The 23,227-nt window shown below is 40.0% G+C and overlaps 1 protein-coding gene across 2 annotated transcripts in view; it reads left to right on the top strand.

Moving 5' to 3' along the window:
* TMCC2 (transmembrane and coiled-coil domain family 2) overlaps window positions 1-23,227 on the top strand; it is a 105,222-nt gene that overhangs the window by 41,561 nt on the left and 40,434 nt on the right. Inside the window, exon 1 of one of the 2 annotated variants that reach the window (XM_063297517.1) lies at window positions 20,465-20,802. The exons of the other annotated variant lie outside the window; for it this stretch is intronic. Within the exon in view, the coding sequence (XP_063153587.1) occupies window positions 20,788-20,802 (15 nt within the window). The 5' untranslated portion in view covers window positions 20,465-20,787. Of the gene's footprint in view, window positions 1-20,464; window positions 20,803-23,227 lie in introns of those variants that run through there. 2 annotated transcript variants of the gene reach the window in all.

The raw sequence follows: 23,227 nt of genomic DNA, 5'->3' as shown, positions 1-23,227 counted from the left end.
GCAAAGGTCAGCGGGCACTGCAAGCTGTTAAGACAGACTTTGGAAATAAACTATGGTTCTGCTAAAACTATACCAAAGTCACCCAGTCATTCAAGAAGAAACGTTTCAGTGAAATGATCAGATCTATCTTTAATTAATTATTAGTTTCTCAGCTATTTCAGCCCACTCAAACAGGGACTGCTTGGGAGTTCAGGGAACAACTTGGGAAAGGATGGAGTGTGAGCTGTAATCAAGCTGCTTTGTCTGGTTGCAGTCACTAGTGAATTACCCAGGAAAAGATTGGTCAATATCATAGGGAAAGTTTATTCAGTTTGCTCATTGCAGCCATTCCTTTTGCTACGTCTTTAAGTGCAGTCAGTCTTACAAGAGCAAGTGCCTGCAGTGAAGAAAAATGTCTGGTTCCCCATTTTGCCTTGTACTGATGGTTTTACAAAATCCAGTCATATGCTTTCTTTTTTTTAAAGGCATCTTGATTTGCTAATGGTGCAAAACAGGCAATAAATAATATGGCTAAGGATAAAATCTGGACAAACCACTATCTCCAGTGAGTATTTTTCACTGCAGTAGCCTTTTCTTTCTTTATTGAAACTTGACTCTTTCTATACTTAGAAATTTCTGGATCTCAGATAGCAGAGAAGTTATGATTCTTTCTCTTGTTAAACTTGCAAAGAGCACATCAGAAATGGAACTGAGAAGTCTTGATCCCCAATTTTTGTGTGTGTCAATTTTCTGTGGAAAGGGGGATGTGGGCAATGGGACTAGGGAGCTGCAGGGCTCCTTCTGGAGTGAATCTGTTCCTGGAAAGACAACGTGGACACCATCTCACTCACTTCCCATGGAGGAGGGATGTTGATAAACAAGCATTGCAACTTCAGTTGTTTCAAACAGGGGCAACCAGGTGCCTGGCAGAGAGAGAAAGACATTAATTAATTTTTAAAAACAGATAAGCATTCTTGTGCCCAACGGTACCTTGTCACAGTTTTATAATCATAAACTCTATGTTGAAATCATAAGAAGAAAAGATTCTGTATGGCCTCCTTCTTGGCATCTCCCTCTTGCTTAATCCAATCTAGTATTTGCTAAGTGAGGTGTGGAGCAGAAATCAAGGAATCCACATTTTTTTAAAACGGGACTTTCAATAAACCTCTGGAAACCATCTTCCTTTTCCCATGTTCGTTGTAGGGCTAGTCTCTACTTCCACTCATTCACAGAAGAGCTGGTGCTGGACTCAGCGTGTTACTTTTTCTGCCCCTTGCTTTAGTTTGCAGGGGCTTGTTCATAATGGAGGGTTTCCATGGCAGTGCCACTTCTGTCCAGTGAAGGAACAAAACGCATGATTATCAGAACATGAGAAGTTGCCTTATACTAGATCATCCTAATAGAATAGACTAAAATGGATTTTTTTTTTAAAAAAGGAGAAATTATGACTATTTTCTCTTCTTTGTATAATTAAATCCAGAACAATGATAGCTTACTAGGGTCTGAAAATTAAGCATTAAATAGCTTTTCAGCCCAGTTGCCAATTTTGGTGCATTGGATAAGACATTCAGTCTCAGTGCCGTGGACAGTGGATACCACAACAGCTTTTCTTGCTTGAAAGGCAGCAAAAAGTCTCAGGTGACAGGCTCCTGTTCCACATTGATACCATTCAGCAGGACAGCAACCTCCAGGTGACCTGATTTATACATTCAGGAGAAAAGGAATCAGAGAAGAGATACAGATGGCTCATGACTAGCTGCAATTATTCCTTAAGTAGCTGAAATGAATTTCTTTCTGCATGTCATGAAAGAATGAAATGTGATCTTTTGATCCTTTTGTTGATTGATGAAGTAATGGAAACAATAGCATTTGCATTCTCTTCTCTTATTTCACTCACCATTTGGTGTATAGCAATAGACTGGTGTTTCTCAATTGTAGTCCACACATCTTAAAGTTGTTGAGGTTGAAAAACACTGCAATAGAAACATATCAATTCATAATATGTGTAGCCATCAGAACCCAGGAAAAGAAAATTGAAGCAAGCATAGCATTCCACCACAAAGATAAAGAAGCATGAAAACAAGCTGCAAGTATGATTTGAAATTCTGGAAAAAGTGTAAGCCAAATAAAAATGCTATTTCCATTTTTTTTAAGGAAGTGTTTGCATTTTTAACCCATCCACCCTAAACCTTGGAAGCTCATTGGGTGACTAATTGTTCTCTTAGACCAGCCTACCTCACAGGGTTGCTGTTATATATATATAAAATGAAGGCAGGCTGCCATTTTAGCCATCTAGAGCTCCTGAAGAAAAGGCAGTTTACAAATCTAACCAGTCATAAATCTAACTTTTTTATTAACTAATAAGTGAGAGGTTAAGTAAGAAAATTTTGTTTTTCTTTTTTTATAGAGCTTTATTAATTTTCAAGATATAATTAAAACACAAAATACAGAATATAGAACAGATAGAATACAAGTCTAAAAAGGAAACAAGAGAAACTAAAAGTGCAAGAATAGACAGAAAAACTTATAAGACAGGTGGCATCTGACCTTCTCCAACACAGATATAAAAGTACATAAAAGTTAATCTCTTGCTATTAATTAAACATTTAGTAACTTTATTTCTCTAAAATCAAACCATTTAATCATCAAAACCCAAAATCAAAACTTCATTGTTTTGTGTTACAAGCAAATAGTTCAAAAGCAGCTTCCAAATAGAAACAAATCCAGTTACAGTTCTGTAACTCAATTTATTTTACTTTAATTTGATCCAGGATCGTTTGCATTTTTGTTGACATTTCTTTTTTACATTACAATTATGGTAAATAAAGTGACCTCTCATAACTGCCTTACTGGCGTCCCAAACAGTTTTTAGGTCAGTCTCTTTGTCCAAGTTGATGTCAAAAAAATCTCTTAAACTCCTCTTGCAATCAACCAAAACGTTTTCTCTTTGTAAAACAGCTTCATTCAATCTCCATCTAAAAGCTATAGTTGATCTCTTTATTTTCAAACTTACTGGATTATGATCAGAGAAAGTCTTTGGTAAAATATCAACCTTACAAATTTTATTGGCCAAATTATTTTGTTGTAAACCACCCAGAGTCCCTCCTTTGGGGGGAGATGGGTGGTGATAAAATTCGATAAATACATAAAAATAAATAAAATCCATATCATGTCAATTCTTGAAAAGGATTTATGTCTTTCTAAGTAAAAGGTATGTTACCTTGCCGATCCATTTTTGTATCACCAGGAATCTACTAATGCCAAATTGTCTATCATGTCAAAAAAGGACTGTGGGATTCTCCCTTGTTTAAGCTTAATTTCCTTTTCAGATGTCCTGTCCAGTCGTGGGGAAGTTACACCATTCCAATCTCCTAGTAGGCACCAGCTTTGATATGTAAAAGATGACAAATCATTCAGAAAGTGTCTAAAAATTTTACTTTTATCCTCATTTGTTACATATATCCCCACAACAACAGATTTAATTCCATTAAGCTCGACTTCCACTGCTACATATCTGCCATGTGTGTCAGAAAGCAATAAACATGGTTTCAGTTGTGGTTTAACATATATTACAAGTCCATTTATCTTCTTCAAACCTGCAAAAATAAATTCCTCTCTCAATTTTTTATTCATCAAGTATTTAATATCTTTTTTCCTGATATGAGTCTTCTGTCATATCATATCATGGTTTAATTTCTTCAAATAATGAAAAAAAAAATTCTTTTGTGCAGGGCATTTGCCCCATTGACATTCACATACTTACACAAGTAAGTGTAATCCATGTTTAAGCAGGTGTCTGATCAAAGTCCTTAGATGTAGCACCCATGTCTATACCCTGTAAAGCAGATTCTTGGGGTCTAATTCCAGGTGCGGATTTCTCATCTACAACCTGATCCAAATTAGATCGATATCTAGCAAGAAAATCCTTGGCCTTTATGGATGGAGGTCAGTCTGAATCTTTGCTGTTGAAACATAAAACTTACACCTTCCAACCTTTCCCATCAAAAAACTATTTTATTCTTTTTCAGAATCTCTGTTAAAAAAGCATAGTCTTTTCTCTTTCTCAAAATCCTTACAGGAATCTCTTTCAAAACAATTATATCCACATTGTTGGTATTTAATCTTGATTCAAAGTGAGTTTGCAAAACCTGGTCTCTTATTTTCCTTCTAGCAAAATGTACCAAAACATCTCTTGGTTTGTTATTTACAGCTGTGTATCTTGAGTTGATGTGAAAACTTTATCTAATTCATCCTCCATTCTATCTTCCTCTCAATCCAATAATTTTGCCAAAGACTGTAGGATTTTTTCAACAATATTCTCCCCTTTCACCTCAGGAACTCCTCTCAGTCTCAGACAAAAATCCATGTCCCTAAGTTCTAACAGAGCCATTTTATCAAGCCCTTTTTCTCTCTTTTGCTCAGTAGTATCTATCTTAGTTTCTAACACCTCCACCCGATCCATTACTTGTTTCACCTCTCCATCAGTTTTTTCCATTTGATGTTCAATCTTTTTCTCATTACTTTCCATCATTTTCTCAAGGTCTCCATATTTAATTTCCATCTTTTTCTCAAAATCAGAATATCTATTTTCCGTTTTCTTCTCAAAGGCATCAAAAGATTGTTTAAAGGTATTAGAAATTTCATCAATCATATTTCTCATCATCTCCCCATCATCAGAACCATGACGAGGTGGTCTCCTAGAAGCCATGATTAGTTCCAGGAACATTGGAACAGGAACCATGACACACTGGTGGTTAAAATTAGCCAATACAACCAAATCTTAAAGTCAGTGGAAAAATACTAGAGACTGAGATCGTTCAAAAGTGAAAGTCTTGCCACTAGAGGTGTTTACAGGAAGTATGTATTAATTAACTCATTAAGAAAAAAGCAACAACACTCACTTTCTCACAATAGCCATGAAAGTTCCGATTCCAACAGGACATATTCATTAAATCCCAAAAGGAAACAACAAAAATACCGCCAATTAAATCCAAAAAAATATATAGTCCTTTGCTTCTATAAAATAAATCCACAGTTCAGCTTTTGGTTCTTTTTGCCCAGAACATAAAGTACAAAACTAAGTTTGAGTGCTTAACAGTTAAGTTTCAAAAGTAATGTAAAAGTTGCCAAGAGAAATCTCATCTCTGCATTGGAAAAAGCCTCTTTTAAGCAAAGAAAAGGCAAGTAAATTGGTGTATCAAGAAATGGGATGGTCAGTTTAAGTGGCTGCAGCATGGCTTGGGAAAGGATGACACTCCACCTCCCAGCTGATCATTCAACGCACAATCCATAAACACCGTTTACGATCTTCTGGCTATGACCAACTGTCAGGAGGACACGGGGTAATTCCTGGGGTTCTCCTTTATCCAGGGAACACTTTTGGGCTCCAGGGGATCCTGCCCGAGCCCTAAAACACCATGCTGCCTGGTCTACTTGTGAAGCTAAATCACAAAGAGACGCTGTTCAAGCCACCATTCCCACCAGAAGCCGAAAATTTTGAAACCTCAGTGACTACCAACAAATAATTAGATCAGCTAAAGACAAAATCAAGTTAGTAGTTTTGTTACTGAAAAACAGTGGAAGAATGATCTTTATTCTAATAATCTAAAACTGAAATATGAAATGATTCTATGTCATACTTTTCCATTCCCTGGGGAAAAACATTCTTTTGAAATGTGATGCTATCCAACCCTCTTTATTTGGAACTAATTCCTTTTTTTTTTTTTTTGTATATGGATGAGCATATGCTTGGGTGCAAACTGGACAAATGAAGGATATCATTGGACACTTTTAACATTATATTAACATATATATTAATGTATGCTTATATTAAGCAGTAGGGTGCTTAATCATGTTTAAAATGCATACATACTGTATATTAATACATTATTATGTAATTTTGCATTCACATATGCATTCTGTGTTACCTCAAAACTGTCTCCAAGCAGTTGCATAGTTGTATAGCCAGATGTGTTTGCAAGCATGGAGAAACTATATATGCATACACCATAGAGCAGTAAGAATGGGCTGAGATAGTCTGTAAATGCTGTAAGTAAATGTTTGAGTAGTACCTCTACTGCCACTTTGCTCCTAGCATTTATGGGCGACATTTGAACACTACTCATTCTCAGTGTGGTGTGCAATGACCTTGGCTGCTCTAGACAACTGAGAAGAGGCTGGAGTAGTCAAGATATATGATTCTACTTTTTCTCTTCCCTTGAGAAGAATTTTTTACATGTACTTCACAGAACTGGCTTTGTCTTCCTGCTGGCACTTAAGCTTAAGCCTTCAGGACAAATGGCCTGTTAGAGGCATTGTTTCTAGGAGAGGTCATTTTTTAGCTCTGCTGGAAAGAATACAAAAGCTTTCACACAAAAATAGAGAACTTTGTGTGATGTACACTTTTACTATTGCAGATTGAAACAGTTTGATATGCTTGTTAATTAAAAAGCTCCATGACAGAGATGCAAGGTTATTACAATCCAGGAAGTGATCTAGGAAAATTATTTAATTCTGCCGTACCTTTGTGAATAAAACTGTTTTTTTTAGCTCCAGCTGTATGTGAAGATAAACCACTTTCATTGTACCAGCTCCACTCAATGAACCCAGCTGTTTGTTATTTTGTGAGAGTACTGAGCTGCCTTGTTAGTAACATTTATTTATTTATTCCATTTCTATGGCTGCTCATCTCAAACAAGTGACTCTGGGCAGTGAACAATCATAAAGTCGATTAAAACCAAATACAAACACAATATAAAAAATAAATATGTATAGCAACTGAGAAAAATCATAACTGTAGATGTTTATATAACCAAGAAATGGGGTCCTTAACACACTCAGGATCCCAGGCCTGGGCACATAACCAGGTCTTCAAGACCTTAGGAAAGGCCAGCAGGGTTGGGGCCATCCTAATCTCTGGAGGGAGAATGTTCCTTACAAAAGGCCAGGCAGGGGCTATGGCAGAAAAGGCATGCCTCCTGGTCCCCACCAGCTGACATTCCTTGGCTGACGGGACCTCCGGAACATGTCCCTCCTGCCGGACCAAATTGAACAGGTAGAAACAACTGGGAGAAGATGTTCCCTCAGGTAGCCCGGTCCCAAGCCATGAAGAGCTTTAAAGGTGACAACCAGCACCTTGAATTGCACCCAGAAACACACTGGCAACCAATGCAGCTCACAAAGTAGTGGTTTTACATGTGTCAAATATCTGACATAATTTATTACCCATGCAGCTGCATTCTGCATCAGTTGAAGCTTTCGAATGCTCTTCAAGGGCAGCCCCACGATGAGCGCGTTGCAGTAATCCAGACAGGAGGTCACGAGGGCATGAATGACTGTGAGCAGATTCTCCTGGCCCAGGAATGGGCGCAGCCAAAGGTGCACAAAGGCCCTCTTAACCACAGCTGCCACCTGCTCTTCCAGCAGGAGTTGTGAGTCCAAAAGAAGCCCCAGATTGCGCACCAGGTCTGTCTGGGGCAGTGACCTCACCTAGCAGCCTCATGTAGATGTTAAATAAGGGGAGAGAGGACCGAGCCCTGCGGCACCCCACAAAGTAGGGGCCGTGGGCTGGATCTCTCCCTGCTATCAACACCGACTGGAACCGACCCCAGAGGAAAGAGGAGAACCAGCACAACACAGTGCCACCCAACCCCATCTCCCAAAGCTGGTCCAGAAGGATACCACGGTTGACTGTATCAAAGGCTGCTGACAGGTCAAGAAGAAGAACATTCTCAGAACCCTCCTAAAACCCTCCTAAATGTTTTTGAAGGTAGATATTAGGTAAGGTTGGGGTCCTTATTCTTTGCTTTGGTTAACTAGAATTTATAGGATTGGTGTGTGGGGATCCAGTCTAATACCATCCCCTTTGTATGCAAGGAACCCATCTAATAAACTTGCCTGGTTGCTTTGCAGCAGGTGCAGGGCCTGGGGGGAGCCAGGGGAACAAATATGCTAAAAGCTAGAGTGGGAAAAGTACAGAGAGATTACCCTGCCATATAAGATGGGCAACTCAAACTGTAGACACATCCACCCAACACAAGGAATCATCTTGCTTTGTTGGACCATGTTTTGATTTCCTGGAATTTATCTATTTGATAACTTTGGAAAGTTTGGAAAGATCTCTAGTACAATATGTCATAAGCCACATATGTATCTCTGAAAGCATTCACTAGGCATAAGTGCTGCTGTGCTTGGGGCTTTGATCTGGTAAAGCTGTATAATTACAAATAAATACAAACAGGCTTACTACGCAAATAATAAATGAACTGAAGAATGTTTCTGTGTGCATGTGAAATGTTATTGGAATGTTTCTAGAGCGATATACCACACATTTCCATACAATTAGCTTGTGGGTTTTTGTTAACTGTTACTAGGTGCCTTTAGGAAAATTGAGTTCTTGATTGTCTAGTTCCATGTTAGTCACCTTATTTATAAAATAATCATATTAACAATCCTGCATTGAGCAGCAGGTTGGATTTGGTGGCCTGGCTGTCCCCTTCCAGCTCTATGGTTTTATGTGTATTTTGATAATTGGAAAAAGTTAGAAATGTCTGTTGATGTGGATACTTTAACAACACTTCTCATTTTGAAACATTAGCTATCATAAAATATGCAGTGCATCTTTTCTAATCTTCCTGCCCTCTATGATAGTCTTTAGATTCCTCCCCCACAAATATAAACTAGTTTAAATTCTGCCCTGTAAATAACTAACCAATGTAAACCGTATATATGATAATCTGAAGCCTTTCAGATTATCCTGAGGATCCAATTTATTCATGTATATTGGTAAGTGGCCAGTATTCCTTTCTTATGACCTTTAGGGGAGGAGACATGATTCAGTTGAAGGATACCTGGAGATTCTAAGCACATGGGATAGGAACCATATTTTGGGAGTGCGTGAGAAAAGATTCTGCATGTACATATGTAGATCCATCTCCAAGCAGAAATGGCTCCTGATGGACCCAGGATCCTGTATTTGGAGATCTGTACACAAATACATTGGCACAAGGATATGTCTCCTCCTCGCTATAAAGAGTCTTTTCTTTCTCCCATACTTGAAGCACAAACTTCTAACACTTTGTCTAATGTACAAGAAGCTGCATAGAGCCCTCCTGATCACTACAGGAATCTACTTGGATTGTTAGACCAGGTCTTTTGACCCCCTGCTTGTGCATATCTATGCAATTAGAGATGTGATTCTGTATCACTGTGCTGACATCAGGTGTTTGCCATTTCTTGTTGTATGAGGGTACCTCTATTTTCAGCCCATCTGGATATTATACATTTAATGATAGGAAGAGTGAAAAGAATGTGGCATTCATTGAATCATGCCTTCAGTAGCAGAGCTAGATTGATTTCTTTTATAATGGCTCTTCCTCAGCAAGTTCTTGGAATAGCTGTTAATATTTATAATTAAAGACTTACCACCTGTCTTATCAAACCTAATTTGGATGCTGCATGTCTGGAAAACTTTTTTATCCCAATCCACACCAGACTTCACTGCCAGTTGTGTTAATAGAGATCTCCCTCTACTGGTAGCAAAAATTGATGCTAAGTCATTTATGTGCTTTAATTTCTGAAATATAATGCTGGGAAGGTAATGGGAAGACATCCAGATGATTGGGTTAACTAAGTAATTCAATCCAGTATTTAGATCTTATCTGAATTACATGACAAGTGTAAGATTTCAAATCACCACTCACAGTTTAAGTAATAAAAATTATTATAGTATTTGCCCAGCTAGGTGGCAGCACCTAACTGATTTTGGCTGATGTTGAAAAAGCTAAGCTGAATCAAAGTTGGTTTACAATTTGGATGAAAAACCACCTGAAAATTCCAAAGTTGTAGACTAGTCTGGAAAGTTGAAAAAACATCTTGGAAAAGCAGCAGTAGTAAACTGCTTCCATATTATTGCCAAAAAAGCAAAATGGATATGTTAGTAGTCAAGCTTATCTTGAGGGAAACTGTACTTAAAAATAATCTTCTCACCTAGACACAGTAAATGTTTGATTTAATGGTCCTCAGCTGCAGTGGACAAAATCTGACCATACAATGCACGTGTATAGAAACCAAGTCACCATTTTACGTATGCATAAAATTCCATTTGCCATTTAATGTATTCAAAAATGCATAAAATATGAAAAATATGCATGTGTAAAATCCCATTTCTGAGAGATGCTTGTATATCACCCCAATCTCATGACTCTGAAAGCATATATAAAAACCTAATATAAAACAAAAGGAACCTGAAACAAGCCCCCAAAACAGCAGCTCAGGTCACCATGCCCCTTGAAAAGCCTGCCTAAAAGAAATGATTTTGACAGCCTTGCACAAGGTCAGGTGCAAAATATTCCAGAGGATCAGTGCTACCACGTCCGCTTTTGGGTCCCTCATGTGGGTTTGAACCATAAGCAACCCCTCTTTCAATGTCCTCACCAGGCAGGAAGAATTGTTTTGAAGAAGATGGTCCCTCAGATATCTCAGCAATGCATCATATAGAATTTTACATGTAATAACCAGCCCTTTGTATTGGGCTCAGAAGTTTATAGGGAATAGTGTAGAAACCAAGGAATAGTTTAAAAAGCAGTACATCCCCATCAGCAACCTAACTGCTGCTTTCTGTGTCAATTGTAGCTTTCGTGTCATCTTCAAAAGCAGCCCCATGCACAGTGCTGCAGTAGTCAAAGTAGGTGATGACAATGTGAGTCACTACAGTATTGCCAGGGCTTCATGGTCTAAAAAGAGCCCAAGCTGACATAGCAGCTGGAGCTGGGCAGAGGTTTCTCTGGCCACAGCTTTTACCTGCTGCTCTAGCAGGAGCTGGAGGTACAGAAGGACTGCCAAATCACAGAAATGCTCTTTCAGGGGCAGCTTGACTCTACTTAGAACTATCATTGTAACTGAATTATAGCCACAGTGTTTCTAAATAAACAGAATCTCTTATTTGCTAGGATTTAATTTGAGCTTTTTGTGGCCCATCTAGTCCACATATCAGTTAAAAACCTCTACAGCATTTCCAGCTCATTGTGAGTGGTGATGCATCATTATCCTCAGCATGCTCATGATGATGTTTATTCGTTTAGTCGCTTCTGACTCTTCGTGACTTCATGGACCAGCCCACACCAGAGCTTCCTGTTGGTCGTCAACACCCCCAGCTCCCCCAGGGATGAGTCCGTCACCTCTAGAATATCATCCATCCATCTTGCCTTTGGTTGGCCCCTCTTCCTTTTGCCCTCCACTCTCCCTAGCATCAGCATCTTCTCCAGGGTGTCCTGTCTTCTCATTATGTGGCCAAAGTATTTCAGTTTTGCCTTTAATATCATTCCCTCAAGTGAGCAGTCTGGCTTTATTTCCTGGAGGATGGACTGGTTTGATCTTCTTGCAGTCCAAGGCACTCTCAGAATTTTCCTCCAACACCACAGTTCAAAAGCATCTATCTTCCTTCTCTCAGCCTTCCTTATGGTCCAGCTCTCGCAGCCATATGTTACTACAGGGAACACCATTGCTTTAACTATGCGGGCCTTTGTTGTCAGTGTGATGTCTCTGCTCTTAACTATTTTATCGAGATTTGTCATTGCTCTTCTCCCAAGGATTAAGCGTCTTCTGATTTCCTGACTGCAGTCAGCATCTGCAGTAATCTTTGCACCTAGAAATACAAAGTCTTTCACTGCTTCTACATTTTCTCCCTCTATTTGCCAGTTATCAATCAAGCTGGTTGCCATAATCTTGGTTTTTTTGAGGTTTAGCTGCAAGCCAGCTTTTGCACTTTCTTCTTTCACCTTGATCATAAGGCTCCTCAGTTCCTCTTCGCTTTCAGCCATCAAAGTGGTATCATCTGCATATCTGAGATTGTTAATGTTTCTTCCAGCGATTTTAACTCCAGCCTTGGATTCCTCAAGCCCAGCATGTCACATGATGTGTTCTGTGTACAAGTTGAATAGGTAGGGTGAGAGTATACAGCCCTGCCGTACTCCTTTCCCAATCTTAAACCAGTCCGTTGTTCCGTGGTCTGTTCTTACTGTTGCTACTTGGTCGTTATACAGATTCTTCAGGAGGCAGACAAGATGACTTGGTATCCCCATACCACTAAGAACTTGCCACAATTTGTTATGGTCCACACAGTCAAAGGCTTTAGAATAGTCAATAAAACAGAAATAGATGTTTTTCTGAATCTCCCTGGCTTTTTCCATTATCCAGCGGATATTGGCAATTTGGTCCCTAGTTCCTCTGCCTTTTCTAAACCCAGCTTGTACATCTGGCAATTCTCGCTCCATGAATTGCTGAAGTCTACCTTGCAGGATCTTGAGCATTACCTTACTGGCATGTGAAATGAGTGCCACTGTTCGATAGTTTGAACATTCTTTAGTGTTTCCCTTCTTTGGTATAGGGACATAAGTTGATTTTTTCCAGTCTGATGGCCATTCTTGTGTTTTCCAAATTTGCTGGCATATAGCATGCATTACGCTGACAGCATCATCTTGCAAGATTTTGAACAGTTCAGCTGGGATGCTGTCATCTCCTGCTGCCTTGTTATTAGCAATGCTTCTTAAGGCCCATTCAACCTCACTCTTCAGGATGTCTGGCTTTAGCTCACTGACCACACCGTCAAAGCTATCCCCGATATTGTTATCCTTCCTATACAGGTCTTCTGTATATTCTTGCCACCTTTTCTTGATCTCTTCTTTTTCTAGGTTGTTGGAAGAGAGTGTTTGTTATGCAGAGTGAGTTGTCTTGGCAAAATTCTATCAGCCTATGTCCTGCTTCGTTTTGTTCTCCCAGGCCATGCTTATCTGTAATTCCAGGTGTCATTTGACTGCCCACCTTAGCATTCCAGTCTCCTGTGATGAAAATAACATCTCTTTTAGGCGTGTTGTCCAGTAGGTGCTGCAGATCCTCATAGAACTGCTCTACTTCAGCTTCTTCAGCATCTGTGGTTGGGGCGTATATTTGGATCACTGTGATGTTAGATGGCTTGCCCTGAATTCGAATTGAGATCATTCTATCGTTTTTTGGATTGTATCCAAGCACTGCTTTAGCCACTTTACTATTAATCATGAAGGCTACTCCATTTCTACTGTGGTCCTCTTGTCCACAGTAGTAGATCTGGTGGTCATTTGATGTGAAGTGGCCCATTCCAGTCCATTTCAGTTCACTGACGCCCAAAATGTTGATCTTTAATCTTGACATCTCACCAATAACCACATCCAATTTGCCCTGGTTCATAGATCTGACATTCCAGGTTCCAATGGTGTGTTGATCCTTAGAACATCGGATTCGCCATTCACCACCAGCACCGTCGGCCGCTAGCCGTCCTTTCGGCTTTGAGCTATCTGCGTCATCACGTCTGGGGCTAGTTGAACTCATCCTCTGTTCCTCCCCAGTAGCATTTTGACCATCTTCCGACCTGGGGGTCTCATCTTCCGATGGTATACTGACATATCTCTGGTTGTACTGATCCATTTAGTTTTCACAGCAAGAATACTGGGGTGGGTTGCCATTACCTTCCCCAGGGATCGCATTTAGTCTGACCTCTCTGTCATGACCTTCCCGTCTTGGGTGGCCCTTCATGGTTTAGCTCATGGCATCATTGAGGTGCTCAAGCTCCAGCACCATGATAAGGTAACGATCCTTTGCTGAAGATGCTCATGATACCTTCTCCAAATCAATAGATGACCTCTCCCAGTGGCTCTTTTATAGATATTAAATAATACAAGGAAGAACATCGAGTCCTGTAGAGCAGCCAAGAATTTGACTGCTGCACCATCATAGCTACCAACTGGAACTAAGGATTTGGGTAGGAATAGAATCACTGTAAAACAGTACTTCTACTCCTGTTCTTCATAGGTGGTTAACAAGGATATCACAATCAGCGGTACTGAATGCTGCTGAAAATTTCAAAATTAAATTCCCTCTACCAGCTGGCAACAGAGTTCATCCACCAGATCGATTAGTTCTGTTACAATTGCATGTCCAAGCCTGAATCCTGATTGGAAGGGATCTAGATAATCCTCTTCATCTGGGATCCTCTGTAGCTGATGATCTACCATCTTTTCCAAAATCTTCAATTGGAGACTGGGAGAAAGTTGTCTAATACAGTTGCATCTAGAAATGGCCTCTGCAAGAGAAGTGCCTTGTTCAAGGCTAATGGCACCTCATCTTCTCTCAAAGAGACATTTGTTACTTCCTGAATCCAGCCATGCATGCTCCCCTGGCCACTGAAAGGAGCCCATTTGATCAGGAATCCAGTGCAGAGGTGGCAGAACTCATACTGCAGAGGACCCTACCATTCCCTCAGGCTCCACAGGGTTCAGAAGAATTCCAGATTACATTACAAAATGCAGCTTCCATCATTTCTCTTGGCTCTGCCCAGCTAGCATCAAGATCTAAATAAATATGAGTGACTTTTATCTGCAAAGAATCTGGCAAATCTTTGGACTGGAGAGAGGCCCTACCAGAGCAATCTCATTCACTGTTCTAGTCTCCTTTTGTCAGAATCAACCAGATGTGTGAGAAATTGTTGAGAATTTTGCTGGGAAACTCCCCAAGCACTTTTAAAACTCAAGGGATCCATCAGGCACCTGAGTGGAACATCCTAATAGGTTCTTCATTCTTGCAGAGGTCCAGGAAACCAATGATCTGCAGTGTAACCAAAAAATGATCCAACCGTAACAACTCAACATTTTATGCATAAAATCCCATTTTTAGGACTGATGGCCAAAGGACTCATGGTTGTTCAGATCACATGCCATATGCCCCAAAATAAGCACCCAGTCTAACATGCCCATCCCATGAGTCAAGGCTGAGATTTCTCGCCTTAAAAAGTCAAGCAGCAGTCATCAAAATAAGCAACATACGCATACTGCCCTGACTTTATAAAAGCAGCAAGATTCCAGTCCCCTTCATCATAACAGCATGAGAAAGCAGAGAAGGGTTTTGCTGCCATAAATGCGCTATAGATAGGTGTCTCATTTCAAAGGAGAATACTTGCTGGAATTCTTATAGTGTAACCTCGACCTTCCTTTATGTTCTGCTTCTCTTGTTCTTTCCTCTTTTGGCGGACTTCTAGCTTTAACTTTGGAGTAGATTTTATGGACTTCTCTGGCACGGACTGCCTCTTAGCTAACTCAGCCTTTTTGCCTTCATCTGGTATCAGTCAAGAGCTTCGCCAGACCCCGCCAAAAAACTGTAAGCAAGAGTACTGTATTTTGGTGAATGCGAGCCTTTGCCTATTTATAACTTTCATTCGGAGAGTTATCTCATTTATTGCTACTGTGGTTGAATGATTTATGACAAGCTAATAAAGTACTAAGACTTACAGTATAACTGCTGCTTTCTGTCTGGTTCTTATCAAAGGTCTCAAGCAGGATAACAAACATTGTGCTTTTTACTTTTCTGTCCAACTTCCTGCTCTCTACGCCATGTCACGGTAGTTCCAGCTGCTGCCAGCCTGACTTCTGCCAGCTTCTTTACCAGCAACTGGACTTTCACTGATGCTTCTGCCATTATCTGGGAATCAGGCGGCCATTGCTTTCACTCAACCTCAGGGCTGGATCATTTCTCTTTCTGTCGTTCTTGTTTCCTATTCTTCTTTTCCTCCTACACTGGCCATCCTCTTGTGTGCCCCTTTGTCTCCCTAACTCTTAGGGAGGTTTCCTGGACCTCTCATTCCATTTGGCTCTTCCACACACTCTTCTTCTCCCCTCCAGTCACAACCTCCCAGCATGAAGGCAAGTGAATCAAGAGAGGGAGGATGAGCACTGGGTCGTCATGTCATGCAAACCGGACCAGTGTTTATAAAGGTAGGACTGATTCATTAGGAATAGGAAGATGTAACGATGTAACTATAGTGATGGTTAATACAATACTTTCATAAAAAAGTGGGTTTTGAGGAGAAATCTCAAAACATGTATAGGAGATGAAGAGAAGTTATTTTTTCTGTGTTAAGTTGTACAGTAGATGATGATGATGATGATGATTTATTAAATGTATATGTCGCTCGACTCTCAGAAACTCTGGGTGGTTTACAATTGTTAAAAACATTTGAAAACAAAGAACAGTACAAAAACACAAAACAGCGCAAGACAAAAGAACAATGATGGCAATGAAAACAAATCTGGAGGGGAACAACAATGGAGAAAAGGGGCATCAGTCGTCCTTGCCAAAGGCCTGGGTGAAGAGCCAGGTCTTTAGGACCCTCCAAATTACCAGTAGGGTGGAGGCTGTTCAAATTTTGGGGGGTACCTTATTCCAGAAGGCAGGTGCTGCTGCAGAGAAGGCATGCTTTTGGGGCCCCATTGTTTAATCAATTGAACCTGATGTGCGCCAACCCTGGCGCATCCAACCAACCAAGCAGATACTATGGGAGACAGGTGGTCCCTCAAGTAACCAGACCATATGCTTTGTAGGGCGTTATAGGTAGTGACCAGCACCTTGAACTGCAACCAGATGCAAACTGGCAACTAGTGCAGCTCGCTAAGCACAGGTGTTACATGGACATACTAAAGCATGCCCATCACTGCCTGCGCCACTGCATTCTGGACCAGCTGAAGCTTCTGGGTGGTCTTCAAGGGCAGCTCCATGTAGAGTGTGTTGCAGTAATCAAGCCAGGAGGTGATGTAGATGTAAACTTCATCAATTTTTTTTAAAAAATCCAAAATGTTTATTAATAAGTTAAACATTTGCTCATTATTTTGTAACATTTTAGTTGGTCCTAATAAATAAAGCTGCAGTAAAGGCACTACCATCCTGTGATTTATGTTATGCTTGTTATCCTTGTTTCAACTGTCCATGATGGGGAACATTGTCTGTCATACTATCAATTATGATTTATTTGCTTGTAGTATGTAGTATTTATTTATCTGTAGTATCCAAATCCATGGGGAATCAGTATTTGATTTGCATTTGGCCATATGCCATGGCAATAAGCATATAAAGCAAACAACTAAAATTGAACAATTAAAATGGGTTAAAAGTAATGGCAGTGTTTTCTTGCAGATTAGGTGAACAAAGCAATCATATACATAAAAGCACTTAACCATATACTTAGAAATAAAACAAAGGTATTGTAGAACTGGAAAAAGGCAAATAAATGATAAAATTATTTGATGTTTTGTATAAGGAATGATTATTAATAAAGGCAGGATAAAAAAATTAAAAAGAAAATTATTTGCCAGCCTATGTTGAAAAATAATATAGTATTAAAATCCCATCAAACAATTGTGAGAAACGGTGAATGCATCAATTTTAATTTTTAATACGGTAAGATCAATAAATATAACCCATGCAAACAAAAGCTCTTTTGGGGTCCTCCATAATTTTTAAAAGTGGGAAGGGGTCCTGAGAGAAAAAAGTTTAAGGAACACTGGGAAGGAGAAAGGGAAGAGGAAGAAACCTCTTGTTTCTCTTCTGCAATACCAGTCCAGGGTCATCTAATAAAGCTGATCAGGGGATTCTAAACATATTAGAAGCCATCCATCCTTGATACAACGGATAGTTTACCATTACAATTTCTTATCATAAAATCTAGAGGTGGCTGCCAATTTGTATGGATTTTAAAAAGATAAATTAATAAAGCTAACAATGGATGCTAGTCATAATCACTATATATTATATTCAGTATTAATGGCAATATGACTCTGAATAATGGTTCCTGGCAAACCTGAGCAGGAGGGTGAATTCATGTTCTACTTTTTTGTTGTGCAATGATATCTGCTTGGCTATTAGAACAGTATAATACTGCATTCTTGGACCTTTCAATAGCTATTCTTATTTATTTATTTATTTTTCAAATTTTGCCACCGCCCATATTACCTTGTCGTGGTGCTGGAGCTTGAGCACCTCAATGATGCCATGAGCATGAAGGGCCACCCAAGACGGGAAGGGCCACCCAAGACGGGAAGGTCATGACAGAGAGGTCAGACTAATGCGATCCCTGGGGAAGGTAATGGCAACCCACCCCAGTAGGCAAAATGACTGTCTGCTGAGACACTAGAAGTAGCCCAAGAAAGAAGGAAAGCAAAAGGCAACAGTGATAGGGGGAGATATGCCCAATTAAATGCAAAATTCCAGAGGTTAGCCAGAAGAGATAAGGAATTATTTTTAAACAAGCAATGCGCGGAAGTGGAAGAAGACAATAGAATAGGAAGGACAAGAGACCTCTTCCAGAAAATTAGAAACATTGGAGGTAAATTCCAGGCAAAAATGGGTATGATCAAAAACAAAGATAGCAAGGACCTAACAGAAGAACAAGAGATCAAGAAAAGGTGGCAAGAATATACAGAAAACCTGTATAGGAAGGATAACAATATCGGGGATAGCTTTGACGGTGTGGTCGGTGAGTTAGAGCCAGACATCCTGAAGAGTGAGGTTGAGTGGGCCTTAAGAAGCATTGCTAATAACAAGGCAACAGGAGACGACGGCATCCCAGCTGAACTGTTCAAAATCTTGCAAGATGATGCTGTCAAGGTAATGCATGCTATATGCCAGCAAATTTGGAAAACACAAGAATGGCCATCAGACTGGAAAAAATCAACTTATATCCCCATACCAAAAAAGGGAAACACTAAAGAATGTTCAAACTATCGAACAGTGGCACTCATTTCACAAGGCAAATAGAGGGAGAAAATGTAGAAGCAGTGAAAGACTTTGTATTCCTAGGTGCAAAGATTACTGCAGATGCTGACTGCAGCCAGGAAATCAGAAGACGCTTAATCCTTGGAAGAAGAGCAATGACAAATCTCGATAAAATAGTTAAGAGCGGAGACATCACACTGACAACAAAGGCCCGCATAGCTAAAGCAATGGTGTTCCCTGTAGTAACATATGGCTGCGAGAGCTGGACCATAAGGAAGGCTGAGCGAAGGAAGATCGATGCTTTTGAACTGTGGTGTTGGAGGAAAATTCTGAGAGTGCCTTGGACTGCAAGAAGATCCAACCAGTCCATCCTCCAGGAAATAAAGCCAGACTGCTCACTTGAGGGAATGATATTAAAGGCCAAACTGAAATACTTTGGCCACATAATGAGAAGACAGGACACCCTGGAGAAGATGCTGATGCTAGGGAGAGTGGAAGGCAAAAGGAAGAGGGGCCGACCGAGGGCAAGGTGGATGGATGATATTCTAGAGGTGACGGACTCGTCCCTGGGGGAGCTGGGGGTGTTGACGACCGACAGGAAGCTCTGGCGTGGGCTGGTCCATGAAGTCACGAAGAGTCGGAAGCGACTAAACGAATAAACAACAACAACATAGAGTAAAGGATTGATTATGGAAAATTGTTGTATATTATTGCTGTTAAAAGTTGGAAGTCACCTCTTCTTGTAATTTTGAAAAATTTTCTCTTGTGTTTCTACACTTTTTTAGTTTTTTCTTTTTTTTCTTTGTAGTTTTTTGTTTTTCTGTAGCTTTTATCTTTGCTTGAAACTTAATAAAATTTTTATTTAAAAAAAGGTGCTGGTTGTCACTTATCAAGCCCTGCATGGCATGGAGCCAGGATATGTGAGAGACTGCCTCTCTCCAATTGCCTCTATCCACCCCATTAAATCCAGCAAGAAGGTCACGCTCCAGATGCTGTCAATTCAGAGGATGCCATCTCAGGGGATTCAGGAAGCGTGCCTTTTCCGTCATGGCATCTGCCCTTTGGATCCCCGTGTCTCCTGAGATCACAGAGGCCCCAACCCTACTAGCTCAGTTCAGAAAGCACTTAGGACCTGGCTGTTTGTCCAGAGGGTCAAATGGGGGTCAGGAGGGTGGTGGAACTTATGTGGTTTGTTTTGTTCTGGAGGTATTACCCTTCCATTCCTTTGTCATTGTTTTGTTCTGATAGTGTGTGGTTTGTTTTGCTATTGTTATTTATATTGTTGTTTTTAAACTTTGTTCCCCACGCAGGGTTGCTTTGGTGAGGTGGGCACCCATATAAATTGAATAACATAAATAATAAATTTATGTGTGCATATTACGACTGGGTTTTTAAATTAGAAAATGTTTGTTATGTCTTTTCACTAGAATAGCTGTTAAAGCAGCCTTTCTGCAGTAATAATTTTAAAAATCTATTATTGACACACAGGTCATATATTATGAGAATAAGACCCACAGCCTTGACTGATGCTTGCCAGGTTTCTTGCCTCATATATGGTAGCGTTCATATGTGTGTGTTGAATGTATATGAGGAGGAGATGGGTTTTAGCATCAATAGATTTTCAGTGAGAGAAGGTTGTGCAGCATTTCTGGCTGATGCCAGCAGATGCTGCTGCAGCCTGTGAGAAGAATTTGCACAGTTGTGAGGAACAAAGATTTCCCCATACAGAGATCAAACCAGTACTGGATGATTGAAGCATCTGCCTCATCCGGGAAGGATGGCAGTATTCAAATCTCAGCGATGGAATTAGGAGTGCGCCAAAGAGGGGCATTTTCATTATCTCACTAATCTCTCCTTTGATGACCTGCCAGACTTTCTTGGAAGAGAGTAACAAGAGGGAATTACCAAGATAGAATGATCCATCTCACTGGACAGTCATAGGGGGAGGCGGAAGGGATGGAAATAATTGGAGTTCACTCTCAGACCTTAACCTTCACTGACTGTCAGTCAGGCAGGACAGTATATAGGCAGTGTTGGATTAATGCTGAATGAGAGCACCCGCCCTGTGGATTTAGAAGAGCCTGTATGGCTGGAGCAGTACTTTCCCTTCCCACCCTCCACCTACCCAAGACGGACTGCGGCATGCTGTGGCCCCAGGCTGCACTGATCTGTAATGCTACCGGAGAGAGGGGCAGAAGGTCATCAGCTGGGATTGTGCACTCTACATGATTCCACGAGATGGTTCATGCCCAGGTAAGCATTTTTTCTGGACATCCATTCTGTACTCCAGGAGGAAATCTTAGAAATACAAATAGCTTTGAAATGTGGATGATTGGGGGCGGGGGATGCAATGGGAGAGAGACAGCAGTAAAGCAGAGGGTTGAAAAGTGGAACAAAGAAGTAGCTCATCAGTACTGATTCAAAATTATCAAAATTCTCCTGAAATGCAGCATAAGAGGCTTATAGTATCAAGAGTGGTAGAAGTTTGCTATTGTTAATATCATTTTCATTGTTGTTGTTTTTATTATCATCATCATCATCATGTATATTAGTTCCCATGTCATTTCCAAAGCACAGTCAGTTCTACCAGCAGCATTTGTTCCATAACGTACAGTTATAGAGATAGAAGAATAGCTGAGATGGGAGTAGATTAACTGTGCTGTGATTTTCAGCCCACCAAGAGTGTGGGAAGAGTGATGTTTGGGTACATGGAGAATGTAGGATGGTTTGCACCTGTGATGAAGCATGCTGGCTGTGCTCTCATGTGGTGGAGGAGGCAGAGCAGCTGTCCTGATCTATTTACAGTATTTGTCTCATTGCCGCAGGGGAGCTATGGTTTCATGTTCTAGATTTCTTCCTCTTTTTTTTTTTTACTTTCTTTTGTTTCTGTTCAAAGACAGCTCAAAGGATTCTCATCATGCAAAGATGGTCCAGGGTCTTATATAATGCAAGGCATCTGGATTTTGTACTCAGCTATATTATCCCAGAAAGCTCTTGAATCCATTGATCAGAGTTTTAAGGACTAAATATGTAAATAGTAACCATAAAAATGAAGGTCATCTCGTGTTAGATTAAAGATCTGTATACCTCAGCATTCTGTCTAAGACAGGAGCTATCTATAGATCCATGGGAAACTTAACAGAAGGAACAAAAGTTTGCAATAGCCATCCTGGTTGTTTGTCTATAGCATTTTAAAATTAACAGTTTACTATATGGAGGTTCAATTCCCAGCTGTCATGTGTGTAATTCATTGATGTTGCTGGTTGCCTTTTATAATTTTTGTAGTCAGCGCTATTATAACATTCCACAACTAAATTACACAAAATGCTATATCAAACTACTATGTCTGGCTTTTTCTCCCCTGAATTTGGATTCAGACCGCAGACATTTTGGTTTCCACAATAACTTTACTTGCAGTTCTTTGATCATTTAATATTATTCCCAGTACTTGCTTTAATTCCTGTTTGATGGGTGTCTATTAAAGTAGAAGGACTACTTTCAACTGGAGTTCAACCAAAATATCATTTAAAACAAACAAGTTTATAATTAGTTCCCCCCTTCTCAGCCCTAGCCAATGTAAGTTTCTATGTTTCTTAATATAAATAAATAAATAAATAAATAAGTACCACAGCCTTCTTAAATGCTGTGCTGCACAGATGCATTGGATGCTTTGAATTCCATCCAGCATTGTGAACAAATGATGAGAAATGGAAGCCATCAAGTTTGGAATGCTAGACTATTGACCTGTCTACTGTAGCTCAGGACTGCGTATCATGATTGATCTTAGTGCTTACACATTTCAGACAGGTCTTTCCCAGCCCTATTTGGAGATTTTAAGGACTGAACTGGGAACTTTTGCTGGTAAAGCATGATTCTGTGGCCCTCCTCCAAGTATGGGGAATACTTATATCATCTTTATAGCTTCCCACAAAGTTGGTGAACTTTTCCCAGCTCTGTCTCCACACCTTCCACAAAACCATCAATGAAACTCTGAAATTGCTTAAATTTATTTTAGTGTATCTTTAATTTAAATGAGCGGTGAAGGACAATGAATTTTAGGTCGAAGATTCTGAGGAACATTTGCAAAAAAATAAAGACAAGCCTAGTTTATATTTTATGCATCGGTATATGAAAAATGAAAAGTGTATTGCATATTCATTGTGAGGATACAAGCTTGAACGTTCTGTCTTCTGTTAAACATTTTACTACACATCTGAGGAATCCTACTCTTCTACATTAGCCTTTCCATTCTGTTTGTTCAGAACTTCTAAAATGCCTGAAATGAAATATATTGCTGTAAGGAAGCTCGGGTATCTCACACTCAATTATACTGGTAAAGTTTCTTTTTCTCCCAAACTGCTATTTTCAGATCATAATGGAACATCCTGGGAGGTTAAAATGCTCTATTATTACTTTGTCCTCATGTTGAGTTCTGATGTCAAGTTTGCGTTCAGTCTTTTGCACAATGTCTGGCTTGTTTGTCCTATGTAGAATCCAGAGGGGCTTCACTTGTGCATGATGGCATATATCGCAGTAGCGGTAGAGCTCTCCCAGTGTGGTAAGTGGATGCTTATAGAAGCTTGGATAATTTGTTTTCTTTCTTTTTCTTCAAGGAGGTGAGCTCTGAGGTATAGGTGTGTTGTCTTATCTTGGCAAAATCCTGATGAGGTTCGGGTTC

The sequence above is a fragment of the Candoia aspera genome, chromosome 3 (genome assembly GCF_035149785.1).
Source record: "Candoia aspera isolate rCanAsp1 chromosome 3, rCanAsp1.hap2, whole genome shotgun sequence".
In the NCBI taxonomy this organism is placed as follows: domain Eukaryota; kingdom Metazoa; phylum Chordata; class Lepidosauria; order Squamata; family Boidae; genus Candoia; species Candoia aspera.
The sequence above is the reverse complement of the archived record's forward strand: the minus strand, read 5'-3'. Positions and strand labels throughout refer to the sequence as shown.